Raw genomic sequence first — 12,949 nt, 5'->3', positions numbered from 1 at the left:
ACAGCTTGTAAATATATGCCCCCAAACCCCCCTGGCATGTTTGGACCTCAATATTTAGGAAATCCTGGGTACGGGCCTTGTTACAAGTAAAGGTCCTTTACTAAAAATGTATATTAATATCCCCTATCAGTATATGTTTTGTTCATTTTGTAAGTATTTAAATGTTATGTTTATATATCTATATAGCTATCAAGTATCACATTCATTAATTTCTTTTACCTGAGTGGAGTTCCCTGTTTAATTGGGGGAAAACATACGTAGAACGTTTTAATTTGCATTATCCAGATACACAATTAACAATCCAATAACCTAAAAACAACATATGTTACTGTAAATACACGTACTCTAATTGTGTACTGTACAGTTCTTGAGTAAATGTACTTAATTACATTATCTCTGTATTCAAGTCACATCGAAAGGTGCAGTTATCTTAAATATATACCGGATTATGATCATGTATTGATGATTTGGTGCATTATATATTTCTAAATCTCTAAATCAAGACTGTGTCCGGAGGGACCCTGAACGCCTCTCGGTGCGGCAGACAGTGGTGTCTCGTGCTGCTGCTGCTCTCATTGGTCAAACGGCCGCTGACAAAAAGTGGGACGTTCCCGGAAAAATCGCTAACCGGAAAGGAAGGCCAGAGCCTCAGAAGAAGAAGACAGCCGTCTCCGATGAGACCAACGAAAGAAGAAAAAGTACTGTAAGTCAAACAACTTAAACATATATAACATGTCTGTGAATAGGGACATTGACCGCATGTGGGACTTTCTTTTCGAAGAGCTGTTAACCGTATTTGGACACGCTTTGTCTCATTTTGGTCAACCGATCAGCCAAGTCCGGGTTCAGCCGAAATGTCCATCAGACAGAGGCAGAGTGCCTATCCCTGTGAGACCACATCATATGTCAAATAAGCATTGACACACAAAGTACTTAGAGGCATAAGACATATGTATCTGCCAGAAGCAGACACAATTACAAGTCTGAGTCCTCCAGTTTGTCCAATGTCAAAAAGCAGACGACGTGGGGCCGAGAAAAATGAAAGTTGTCTAATGACGTTTGCGCTGCTAACCTAGCTAACACCATTAGTAGCCAGTATTCGTTTCCCAGAGTTAAGCATTATTGTTTTGTCGGCAATTCACTCTAGGAAGCTAGTGCTAATGCTAAGAAACTGCCAATGTCAATACTGACGTTAGCTCGTCGACGTTGGTTAGTAAGTTGTTGGCAAACTGCTTAGCACAACTGACGTTATACATGCTAGTCAGTTGTATGCTATCCAAGTTATTGAGGGGCGCTTTAATTTGACCAGCTGTCATAGCTAACGATAAGCTAGATGGACAAACACATTTTGGTTAGCTTAATATTTTTTAACATAAAACAGTATTCAAACTACGTGCCAAATTAGCTTATCACTCTGCTAAGCTAGTGTTGACCACCCAGAGTAAATATTTGTAACTTTCTTGCTTTTTACTTTTAGATGCAATTTAATTTAACTATGAAAGACATCTTTGGTAGCATGCACCTTTGCTATGATTCCTCTTAGCCCTCCGTCACAGATAACTGTCAAACTACTTGTTTTATTCAAGTAGATCTACAAAATAGTTAAACTGCCTTTAACCCTATTTTGAAATGATGTTATGGTTGAAATGTCTGATGGATTTATAGCATGCACAATTAGCTTTGCAGCTTTAACTGGGGTTAAAAGCCGGTTCACATTTCCTCACACTCAGGTCAGTCAATACAAAATAAAGTCATTAAAATGGCATTATTTCTGACACCATTTGTTATTGTGCCAGTTAACATTGTTGAGATTATGAGTGTGCAGTTCTCCATGCATTTAAAAGCAAATGCATTTACAATGCCTATATCTCCGTAGCTCCTCCTTATGGCTGAATAAGGGAAACAACGTTCAGAGGGGATTTGCAGGTACTTGCTTGAGCTCTTGTTTCGTTTATTGCGTATGGACCTTGTTCTCTTAACGAGGAGACACATCTTGACTAAAAGAAGGACAGTTCATTTCTCCACCATCTGTATAATGTTTGGGCTTGAGTTCAAGGAAATCACATACGTTGTAGGTCTGTACTTTTAAACTTGCAACCTGGGCTTAGTTATGTGTTTTTAATTTACCAAAGGACTTTATGACCTCAGTATGTGTTTCAAGCCAGTGGTGGTAACCTGCTATAAACTAGAGAACAAATTCCGACGCACCTTTTTTGTATTATTAACCAAAAACAGGACTGGGACAAAGGCTTTTGGGATAACTTGATGGGTTGTGCGAGGTCATTTCTTCAAATGCGTGCACAAGCCTTCCTTTTTTTCTTTACCGATGTAAAGTTAATGACAAATGTGCAAGACTCAGACATACTAAACAAAATCTCATGGCACTTTATAAACTACTCTTGCTCATTCAGTCACTGAATAATTAGTAACTTTTGAATAGTTGTTTGTGATTTGGCAAGGAGATGCAGGTGTGTGCCTCTCCCCATGAATGGCTTTGGACTTGTTTTTTGTTGGATAAAGATGTTTTCCCAATAAGTCACGAGAAAAGGAAGTGTTTGCTGCTTGCCTTGCTAAATGCCAGTGATGAGTATGTTGGCTTTTCCTGTGTTAAATCCCCAGTTTCCCTGTGACTGTTTCCAAAGCCATTCTTTATTAGAAACCTGAACGGTTGAATAGCTTACCTTGGATCAAGAGCATTTCCTGTTTCATTATAGACAGTTCTGCTTTTGTGTCTTTGTTGTATATGAATGCGATTTGCCAATAATGTGTAGGTTAGGAATATACAGTTTCACTGTACATAGAAAGTTGCTACTCCCTTGCCAGAGTCTGACTATTAGGCATAATAGACAAAAGGAGGATGGCGATGCAGCCCCTCATATCAGACACCAACAGTTCTTCCAGGACCCCACCCTTTAAGTGAGCAGCACAAGTCCCTGCTTGTATTGTTAAAACTGGTATAGTGGCCCCAGCCGCAGAGTTTGTTTGACTACTATTTAAATAGATGTGTCACTGAGGGAAGTTTTTGACATTACATGTTGGCACACTGTGATGTTACTTCAAATGAAATGCATTTTATGTCTTTAAATAGTTATGTTCCCTTGCGAATAACTTATTCTCTTATAATATGTTTTTTTTTTTAATTGCATGTTCACGCTAAAGAGGAAGAGAAGAATCCAAACTTTATATTAATATCTAAAACTACACAAAATGCAATACAAATGCTCCTCTTTACTTAGAAACAGGGAATCATAAGAACATGTTAGGAAACTGTACACAGAATCTCTGACCATATAGTTTTATAGGCTTTTATCTGCTACTGAGAATTATCGATTTGCTTTATTACTGGCATTAATGAGTCATATCACTGTCAGTATTTTTTCAGTTCTTTTGACTGAGCAGTGAACAGAAATAAGTCCTATGAATTATATCTGTACTTTGTTTTGTACCGGTTTTGCATTTAAATATAACGGCAAAATATAATTGGTATTGAATTGGTGCACACATTGTTCTGCACGCAGGTGTTCAAAGCACTTGGATGACATGTTAGCGGCAGAGCATACAGGAGGTCACGATGAATATTTCACAGATTCTCTTTCACGTTTGCTCCCACCCCCGCCCCCCCCCTTTCCCTGACCCATGTGCCACAGTCTCTCTGTGACCCACTTTGCGGCAGAGGTCTTCAGAGCCCATTAGGGATCCATCAAGGCATCCGTCATCGCAGGCTGCTTAAGATGTGAGCAGGTCTGTCTCAGAGCAACAAAGAGCCTTTTGATTGCAAGCTACACGGCCACTTCTACCTTTTACATTCTGTGCATGGATGTTACTGTCAACGCTCAAAGGTTCCACTTCATCATCAGTAGGTAGCAGACAGTGTGCATATTTAGCTAATAATAGTTGTGTTCTACGATATCTGTTAACCAACAAATATTTACAAGCCACTACACATGATCATTTTTACACTTAAATCGTATTTGACTGTTACTGGTTTAGGGTTAGGGAGCGCAGTCTACTCCCTGTTATGAACTATAGGACCCACCTGTCTTATCCAAACCTTCTATACAAGTCGTTTTTCTTAGTCTACCAAATTAACAATTTCATACAAAGGCTTTCTCTTTTGCACAAGAAACGTGCATGCATGGAGGACATTTTCGAGTTGATCTAAAGCTGAATTACAGCAAGTGTTTCCGCACACACTCTGTTCCAGATAATCAGAGGATAAGCAATTGGGTTACATTCTGCGCTTTTGCTTGTCAGTCTCTTTTCCCAAACGCATTTCGGCCCTCAGTACAGCTTGTCTCTCTCCGGTCAGGAATGTGAACAGGTGACGGCTCATCTCTGCTGCTTGCTATCAAATGAGTTCAGACGCTCTGCTTGACCCTGTGAACAAAGCGTCTTTATTCCGACTCTGCTGCCTGCTTTGAAGGATTCCCCCTGCTCTTTCAGCCCTGTGTGATTGTGTCAGTCTGTTGGTTAGAGTCCACTGTGACCTCAAGTGCACTGCTGACGATGAAGTCTGATGGGTTTGCAGGTTTACTTCCATGCAGCCTCTTTAAAATCTATAACAAAAGTAAACAGATTTGGTACCATGCTGAAATTACAGACTATTTCTTTAACATGGGTAAAGCCACATTTTGTAAATCTGAGTAAAAGGGGAACACTGCACAATACCTGGTCTTTTTTCTAAAATGAAACTAATGCTGCAAAACATAATGGCAGAAATGTGTTCCTATAATGAACAACGCAGCACGGTTGGTACACTGTCCATCAAATATTCAGAAGTGGCATGCTTCATTTGACTGAGTCATGATCTGTCACATGCTGAAGCTTAAGTCTGGCTCAGCACCGAGCCTCGCACAACCAAACTCTAAAGACTATCGGCACTGACGTCTTACTTTAGCTCTCCACATTTCCCTTTTCATTCAGCAAAGGTCTAACCTACTCTTCTTCAGTGTGCTTTTCTGCCAGAAGTTGAGTTAGTGACACAGCTCAGGCTATCCCAAGTTTTAACGTGCTCAGCAGTAAAATGTCTTCTGCAATCTTCACTTCCTGCTTTGAGCTGAGTTGTGTTTCCTGTCCTTTGACCAAGCAGAAGCTGGCTGACCTCATGTGTATCACTCCGCTGCAAAAGCAGATTAGGCAAGGTTTCATAAATGCAAATAGGCTCAAGTGAAGGGAGAAATCGTTGGCTCATTTCTATTGTCTCTGAATGCTGTTATCACGTAAAGTGTGTGGAGAGGTTGGGCTGCATTTGGCTTGATTAAATACTTTAAGTAAACCTCTGTGTTAGGCTATTGGTCTTATAGCAGTTTTTCTGTTGCTAAACTCTCTATTTACGACAAGACTGTCAAAATAAAGTTTACATTTATTAATACAACTTGAATCCATGACAAACAAGATGTGGTCACCGAAGGTTGCAGCGTTGAAAGTAATCTATTTTTGACTTGACAGTCATTATCTGGTTTTGGTATCATTACATGGAAACAGCTACAAAGATGTTCACACTATAAAGTCATACCTTTAAACTTTGGCCTGATATCTCTTAAGACATGACTCACTGGAAGATATGTTTTAACTGTATGTTGGAAAGGTCCATTGAGTCACTCCAGTCTCTCAGTCCAAGGTGATTTCATTCAATGTCTTGTTTTGTGAATCCAAAAACAAAAGATGTATGTTAAGTATGAAATGTAACCGAAAGTAATGAGAAATATCCATATTTGAGAGGCTTAAAACGGCAACTTCTGTTATTTGAATTACAAAAAATACTTCAAGGATTCATCTAATATCAATATATGAAGTGTGTGTACATTTATTTCTCAAATATTTTCTGAAGTAAAGCCAAATCATGTGTTGTGTAGTGAACCATATACATGTGGGACGGAGCATGAGAGAGAACATGTGTTCTCCTCCAGCACTTGTTTACACTAAACATGGTTCAATGATCAACTCTTTATCCCACTGTGTTTCTGTGTCAACAACTTCAACTCTATAATTGTCAGCTGGTAATCTTGGCTAAACAAAATAATAAATAAAAAAAGATAGATCAGAATGATCTCTTTTTGGAACAAAGAATTCCTCTCTGTTGAATTGTTTCGATGAAACACTGATTATAACATTCAGCAGACATCCTGTGTTTGTTTTCATGGAAAGCCTTTGTTCTGTTTAGAGCCAACTTTAACATACTGAATATTTTTTCCAGCTCCCACTGGTGAGGTCTCCTCTTCCTCCGGCTCATCTACCTGCCTGACCGAACTTGCCCCCCCCCCCCCCCCTGTCTGTCTCAGCCTCATCTACCCCCTGCACCGACCCAGGCCTCGAGTCAACCAGACCTCCTCCCTCTTCTCCCGACTTCTTCTCCTTTCTCCTGATTAAAAGAACTGCGCTATGGCAGGGCGAGGCGGACCAGCACGGACCAACGGCACCGCAGCGAGCAACAAGATCTGCCAGTTTAAGCTGGTGCTGCTGGGGGAGTCCGCGGTGGGGAAGTCCAGCTTGGTGCTGCGCTTTGTCAAGGGCCAGTTCCACGAGTACCAGGAGAGCACCATCGGAGGTGAGGGTCCTTGTTGTTTAGTTCACATAATTATCTCTGCTGTCTAATGCTTTAAAGGTCACCTGTTATGCAAATTCCACTTTTTCATGTCTTTTCTACATCAACATGTGTCCCCTCTGTGTAAAGACATTCTGAACGTTTCAGGAAAAAAGATTCGCTCACTTTTTGCCCTCGTCTGAAAATGAGCTGATCAGACTTTGGCCACTTTGTGATGTCATAACGATTTTTTGGCTTGTGTAACCATTAGCCAATCACCAACCAAGGTAACCCCCCCCCCCACCACCTTATCACCTGAATCTCCTCCTAGAGCACCATGGTGTTCTTTTTAACCAAATGTCTCTCAAAGGGGCGTGGGGAGGGGCTCCTTATTTTCACCTTAAGTAACAGACTCAGAATCAACACTTTTGAAACAGGGCTGAAACAGGGGTTTATGGGATGCTACAATGATCTGTTTGCGCCAAACACTTCAGAGACATGTATATATCTGAGGCCTATAATATATTGAGGACAAGCAGTATCATAGCTTTAAGAAAACACAACTGTACATTCCTTTTAGATGTAAATAACAGCTCAGGGATTCAAGTATATAATCAATTGCATTGCAGAACTTTCTCTGCATTTTCACACCAAAGTAGTGATGAGTCATTACACAATTGTAATTTAAGTACCCTTGTCATAAATGATCATGTGGCTGAACAGAATCTCCATTTTGAACATAAGATGAATGCTGAAGCAGCGAAAACATGTCTCTGCCAGCTCCGAGCAGCTGCTCCATGTGTTCTGTTGTCAGAGCGCTGCAGGAGTGGCAGAACCAGTTATTGCGTCAGATCGCCTGACTTTCCTTATAAGCCGCACAGCTCTTCACACATGGCAGACATTTATATTGATTTAACAGAGACGTATTACATTTCTAAATATTGTGTTGACAATAGAAGCTTGACCTGGACAGAACAACTCTTTAGATTGTCTTCTGGAAACAGCAGTTCCTAGGTAGCAGAGGAGTGAAGTTACTTGAAACAGGAAGGAATTGAGAAAACAATGGGGTTTCCTGGACCTCCTGTATCACAGGGGAGCTGGTGAAACACTTGTGTTTAGGTTTCAAACAAGAAAATGATAATGTGTCCGTAGCTTTGACATTTTGCAAAGTTAGGGAGTTAAATGACTGGGATAGCTTGAGGGCTACATAGGTACACTTCTAACTTGGCTGTTCAGTGCAAATCCTCCAGCTGGCAAAACAACAGGGACAGGTTTCCACTGGAGCGGCTGACTTCTGAAACGTGGCTTCATTATTTCATTAAAGCTAGGGAAGGTACTTTATTTTTGGCGTCATTGGGCAAAAACAACATTTTCTCTCCATTTCTGAAATGCTTAGCCGATATTGTCCTACTTTATTTGTTAAGACTTTCTCTTTTTTCACTTGCTTTGCTGTGTGGACAGTTGTTGCTAATGCATGAATAGTAACTTCTCTGTACTTTCACCATCAGAAAGTCCTGCTGATGCTGCTTTGTAGAAAACCCACTAGGAGCGTTTTCCTCCCGAAACGACCTGTGATTGGCCAAAGCCTTCAGTCACAGGCTAGACTTTCTACAAACTGAAAACCAAACAAAGACGATCTGCAGAAGTTTTCTTCTACATCCCTAGAATTACAATATGCTGAAAGACTATTATTTACTCACATCTTTGATTCCTTCCCACTGGCCTTAACAATGACTCTAAGGGTCTGAACACAACCTTTAAAAAACTAATAAATGTGATGCATTCACTGATCATAACTGTTGAATAAAGAAATCGCTTGGATATTGAATACCTAGTCAACAAGGCCGCACAAAACATATTTGTTGAGCCCAATATGACGTCTTCAGTTTGCTTGTTGTAGGAACAACAGTCTAAAGATTTGTGTGGATGTAAAACAGAAAAGCAGCAAGTGGACGAGCGGGAACTTGTTTCTTCTTTAAACATTTAATGAATGGACTCATTGTCTGTGTATAAATCGTAAACGTTATCTGGGAACATGCGGCGTTCACTATCTTGTGTAATGCTGTAAGGTCAGTTATATGAAACAGAACTTCTTTTGGTGTCAACTCTTTTTTATTTTACGTTAAAAACAACCTTTATTTTCCATGTTTCCTTCATCCTATGAGTAATGTGGCTGTAGGATGTGGGGACAGGATGCTCAGTGCTTGCACACACCAAAGACTTACGAGTCAGCATGTTTTATACTGAATCCTGTGGTAAGCTGAATGCATGGTCAAAGATTACAAAGCTTTAAAGTATGTAAAAGTTAGTGCTCAGGTTTCCTCTGTCATGTGACAGGCTCCTGACTCAGCGAGGTGTATGCAGTCGTACCAGCTTGTTGTGTGATACAGTATGTGTTTACTACACATTATACATTTTCTCTTTTTTTTTTTTTCATGACACTATCCGTGTATTTCCCTGACAGTCTTTCTGACCTGTTTCCTACTTTTTTGGTAATTCTCGGGGGGTTAGTTAGTCAGGACATTCATGCCCATTTGTAACTGATAGAAACATTGCATCACTGTCTACCAGAGACTATTCCGCTAAGAGTCAACTTAATAGCTTCCAACAAACAAAGTAACTTACAGTAGCCATCCCAAGGTAGCTGAACAACAAAAGTAAAATATATTGTGGAATCTCTCCCGTGCAAAAGTCCTCATTAATGGAGGAAAAGAGGGTGCAGGGGGAGAGTCAATAAAAGCATTCTTTAAGTTGGAAAGAGACCAACAGTTATAACACTTGAAAGCAGAAGTGAGGGAAAAGTTACGATTTCATCTTTTTTTTTTTTTTTTATATATATAAATGTATCACTCCAGTGAGTGATCAATCCTTATTGATTCATCTTGGTCTCAATCACCGCATCCAAAAGTTTGGATTTGAACTTGCGGACGACTTTTCTGTGAGTTTGTGCTCTTATATTCTTTATGACTTTCTTTCCAGCTGCCTTCCTCACACAGACGGTATGTTTGGATGACACAACAGTGAAGTTTGAGATCTGGGACACTGCCGGACAGGAGCGATATCACAGCTTGGCGCCCATGTACTACAGGGGAGCCCAGGCCGCCATCGTGGTCTACGACATCACCAACACAGTAAGTTGTTTTCAAAGTGTCTTTTTTTTGCCGACCCTCGTCTTCCAGTTGGGGTTGATGATTCAAGTTTCTTTAGCTACAGTGTAGATATGACAATGAAACACGTCACAGGTTCCTCCAGCAGTGCAACATGAATATATATAGGACATAAAATAGTGCAAGAGAATTCCTCGACTAAAGACGGCTACAGACCTTCGCCCTTTTAACTCTTACAGTCAAATGTGACTTTTAAAAACATCAGGGATTTACATTTTAAAGGAACAATGTCTAATTGTTGTTTTGTTTTTTTAAAGGATACATTCACACGTGCAAAGAACTGGGTGAAGGAGCTCCAGCGACAAGCCAGCCCGAACATTGTGATCGCACTGGCAGGAAACAAAGCCGACCTGGCCAACAAGAGAGCCATAGATTTCCAGGTAAAGAAGGATTTTACTGTCTGATAATAAAGTTTACAATACATTCATTACATTTTTTAATTAATAAATAAATGCTGTATATTTGCCCGTGTTCCATTTATATGTTAGGAAGCACAAGCATATGCAGATGACAACAGTTTGCTCTTCATGGAAACTTCCGCCAAGACTGCTATGAATGTCAATGAGATTTTTATGGCTATAGGTAAGTGCTCCTCAGAACTAACAAGGCAACATTGATCACGATCATACATATAGTTGAGCATTTGTTCTATTGATCATCAGTTACCGTTTAACCTACAAAGATTATTGAGAGGAGTATCTCCTATCTGTGCAGGTATTCTTATTCTACCAACTAAAAAACGAGATTACTCTAAACATGAAATGAATATTGAGGTTAAAATCAGGTTGTTTTAATATGAAATGGTTCAAACATGGGAATTTGCTTTACAATACAGTGAATATAATACATTTTGATTTGAACTGAGGGACTCAAATATTGAATGATGTCATCTCTAGAAAAAAGTTTCAGTCATTGCTGATGTTTTAACGAAAAAGCTATCAGGAAAATAATTGGAAGAATAATCTAAATGGACAATAGCCATTTGGTGCTCTGCCATGTTGCCTTTATGGAAGTCCTAATTGATTGTACTCCAAACAGCCAAGAAGCTTCCTAAGAACGAGCCTCAGGGTGGAGCGGGGACCGGCGGGCGGGCCCGAGGCGGCGTGGACCTGCAGGAAGCTGCACCGCAGGGCAGGAGTGGCCAGTGCTGTGGGGGCGGGAACTAACCAACACAACCAATCAACAGCTTCGATCAACCAGACCAGAGATTAGCCTGCTGTCAAACAATGTCCCAATGGTCGAACCACTCCACGGTCGGACCAACCACCCAATGAGCAACACGGCACCAATTAACTGTTAGGCAAACGAGTCCACTGGCCAGTAACCTGCCAGACCCCTCTGACGGTTGAACCAAGAAAACAACCCACAGGCCCATTTGCAGAATCATGTTTTAACCCCAGGACTTGCCAATCCATGACCTCTCGATTGATGATGGACACTTGACGTCACCTTTAAGGGGAAAAAAACAAAACATCCCAATCATGGAAGAAGGAAAAAAAAAAACGTCATTAACACAGATGACACATCATAGCGCCACCTTGCTCACCTTTTGTTTCTGTATTTGTGTAGAAGATAAAAAAGAAAGCAACAGGAATGAATATAAACCGGCTCATTGGCCCCGTCCTTTCTCTTCTGCTTCCCAATGCTCCATAAAGTTCTTAAGTGTTTCCATCATGGTCTTATGACACTGCTCAGACCTCCAGGTGCATGCAGCAGCCCTTCACTTTTCTGTCTTGTTCCTGGTCATCTGAAGAGAGAAGGTGGAGAACAGGAATGGACAGATAATTCCTTCTTGATAAAGATGTGTAGATTGAATTATTACATTGTTATTGTTATCACTATTATTATTATTATTATTATTACTTCCACTTCTTATGACACAGGCTGTTCAGTTTGATTTTAAAACCTTTATGGTCTTACAATCATCCATCTTTGTTATCAAACCATAAACAGTAAATAGTTCTTTATTAACATTGTCACCCATAAGTAATTTTAGCATTAATGTAATGTTTTTGAATCATGAGTGTACAATGACAAATACATAAAGCAAGATTTGTTTTCTTGACCAAAATCACAACTGTGTGTTGACAACGTTGCTGTATTTGTATCAGACTTTTCAAGTTTATAATCAATCAGTAGTTATCGTCAAAACAATATGTTCCCAATCTCTACATGATGTTTAACTTTAATTTGTGATGGATTTTTTACGTGTTAATTTTTTTTCTTCTGAAATCTATGGTATTAAATGCACTGGTTCTGTCTCATCATCTTGTGTATTGAGATGTTATCCCCTTTTCTTTTCTCTGTCTTTGTTTTCACTCTTCATATCAAGGGAGGGGTTGGTTTCAACTGTACTGTCATCCTGTTATGGAATCAACAACTAGCACAACAGTACCTGCACAGCAGCCACTCCTGTGCAGGTGGGTGGGGGGATAATGGGGAGAGTGAGTAATGGGTAAAGAAACAAGAAAATATATGTAATTTTACCAATAAACAAGGGCAGGGCATAATATCTGTATGCCTGTTTAATCATTTCAACATAACCAATCATTGATGACTCAGTCATTTTTATAGCTGCCAACCTCCAGTGGGACATTATGTTACCTTTTAAAACTGCGTCATAGTTCTGACTAGTTTCTTTATAATACTTTTTACTTATAAACTTTTCAGTGTCATGAACAACATTCATAAATACATCTGACTTGTGTCCAGAAACTACTTTGCCCTCAATCACTGCAATCGAATCGTGTGCTCTTTAGATGCATAAACAACCACGAAGAATAAGACATTATAAACTAAGGCAAATGTAATCGCTCTTCCAATTACATTAAAAATAATACATGAAAAGCGATTTTATAATCTGAATTTATATCAATATCATTTGTACTTACAATTATGTTATTTCAGTCTGTAAAAGCAAGTAAATGCCAAAAATAATACTAACACTATCGTTTTAGAATGAAAACAGTTACATTCGATTAGAAAAGAAAGTAATGAACCAAAAACTTCTGTTTTAGTATAAAGATTTTTCTTAGAAAATAAGCTGACAACATAATTTAAGGTAATTTGCAAACGTACAATTTACAGCGCAGAATAACATAACACCGACTAGATTTATATGTAAATAATGTTAAAATTAAGCAATACATAGAGAATACAAGATAAATAATACAGGAAATTAAATGACTACACTTTAGAGACGTGATACTATCTATCTAAACATCTATTTGAGAGTTAAATCCATGACATCAGACCACAT

At 39.5% G+C, this 12,949-nt stretch overlaps 1 protein-coding gene across 1 annotated transcript; it reads left to right on the top strand.

Annotated features, from left to right (window-relative positions):
* Window positions 1–602: 602 nt before the first annotated feature.
* Window positions 603–12,204, top strand: rab5c (RAB5C, member RAS oncogene family). Its single transcript, XM_010785805.1, has 6 exons — window positions 603–703; window positions 6,197–6,547; window positions 9,503–9,654; window positions 9,948–10,070; window positions 10,179–10,272; window positions 10,729–12,204. Exons 2-6 carry the CDS (start codon window positions 6,382–6,384, stop codon window positions 10,854–10,856), a joined length of 663 nt encoding a protein of 220 aa, XP_010784107.1. The 5' UTR covers window positions 603–703; window positions 6,197–6,381; the 3' UTR covers window positions 10,857–12,204.
* The last annotated feature ends 745 nt before the right edge of the window (window positions 12,205–12,949 follow it).

This window comes from Notothenia coriiceps, unplaced genomic scaffold (genome assembly GCF_000735185.1).
Source record: "Notothenia coriiceps isolate Sejong01 unplaced genomic scaffold, NC01 NC01_scaffold00028313, whole genome shotgun sequence".
Classification (NCBI taxonomy): domain Eukaryota; kingdom Metazoa; phylum Chordata; class Actinopteri; order Perciformes; family Nototheniidae; genus Notothenia; species Notothenia coriiceps.
Note: the sequence above shows the minus strand (reverse complement) of the source record. Positions and strands in the feature narration are given on the sequence as shown.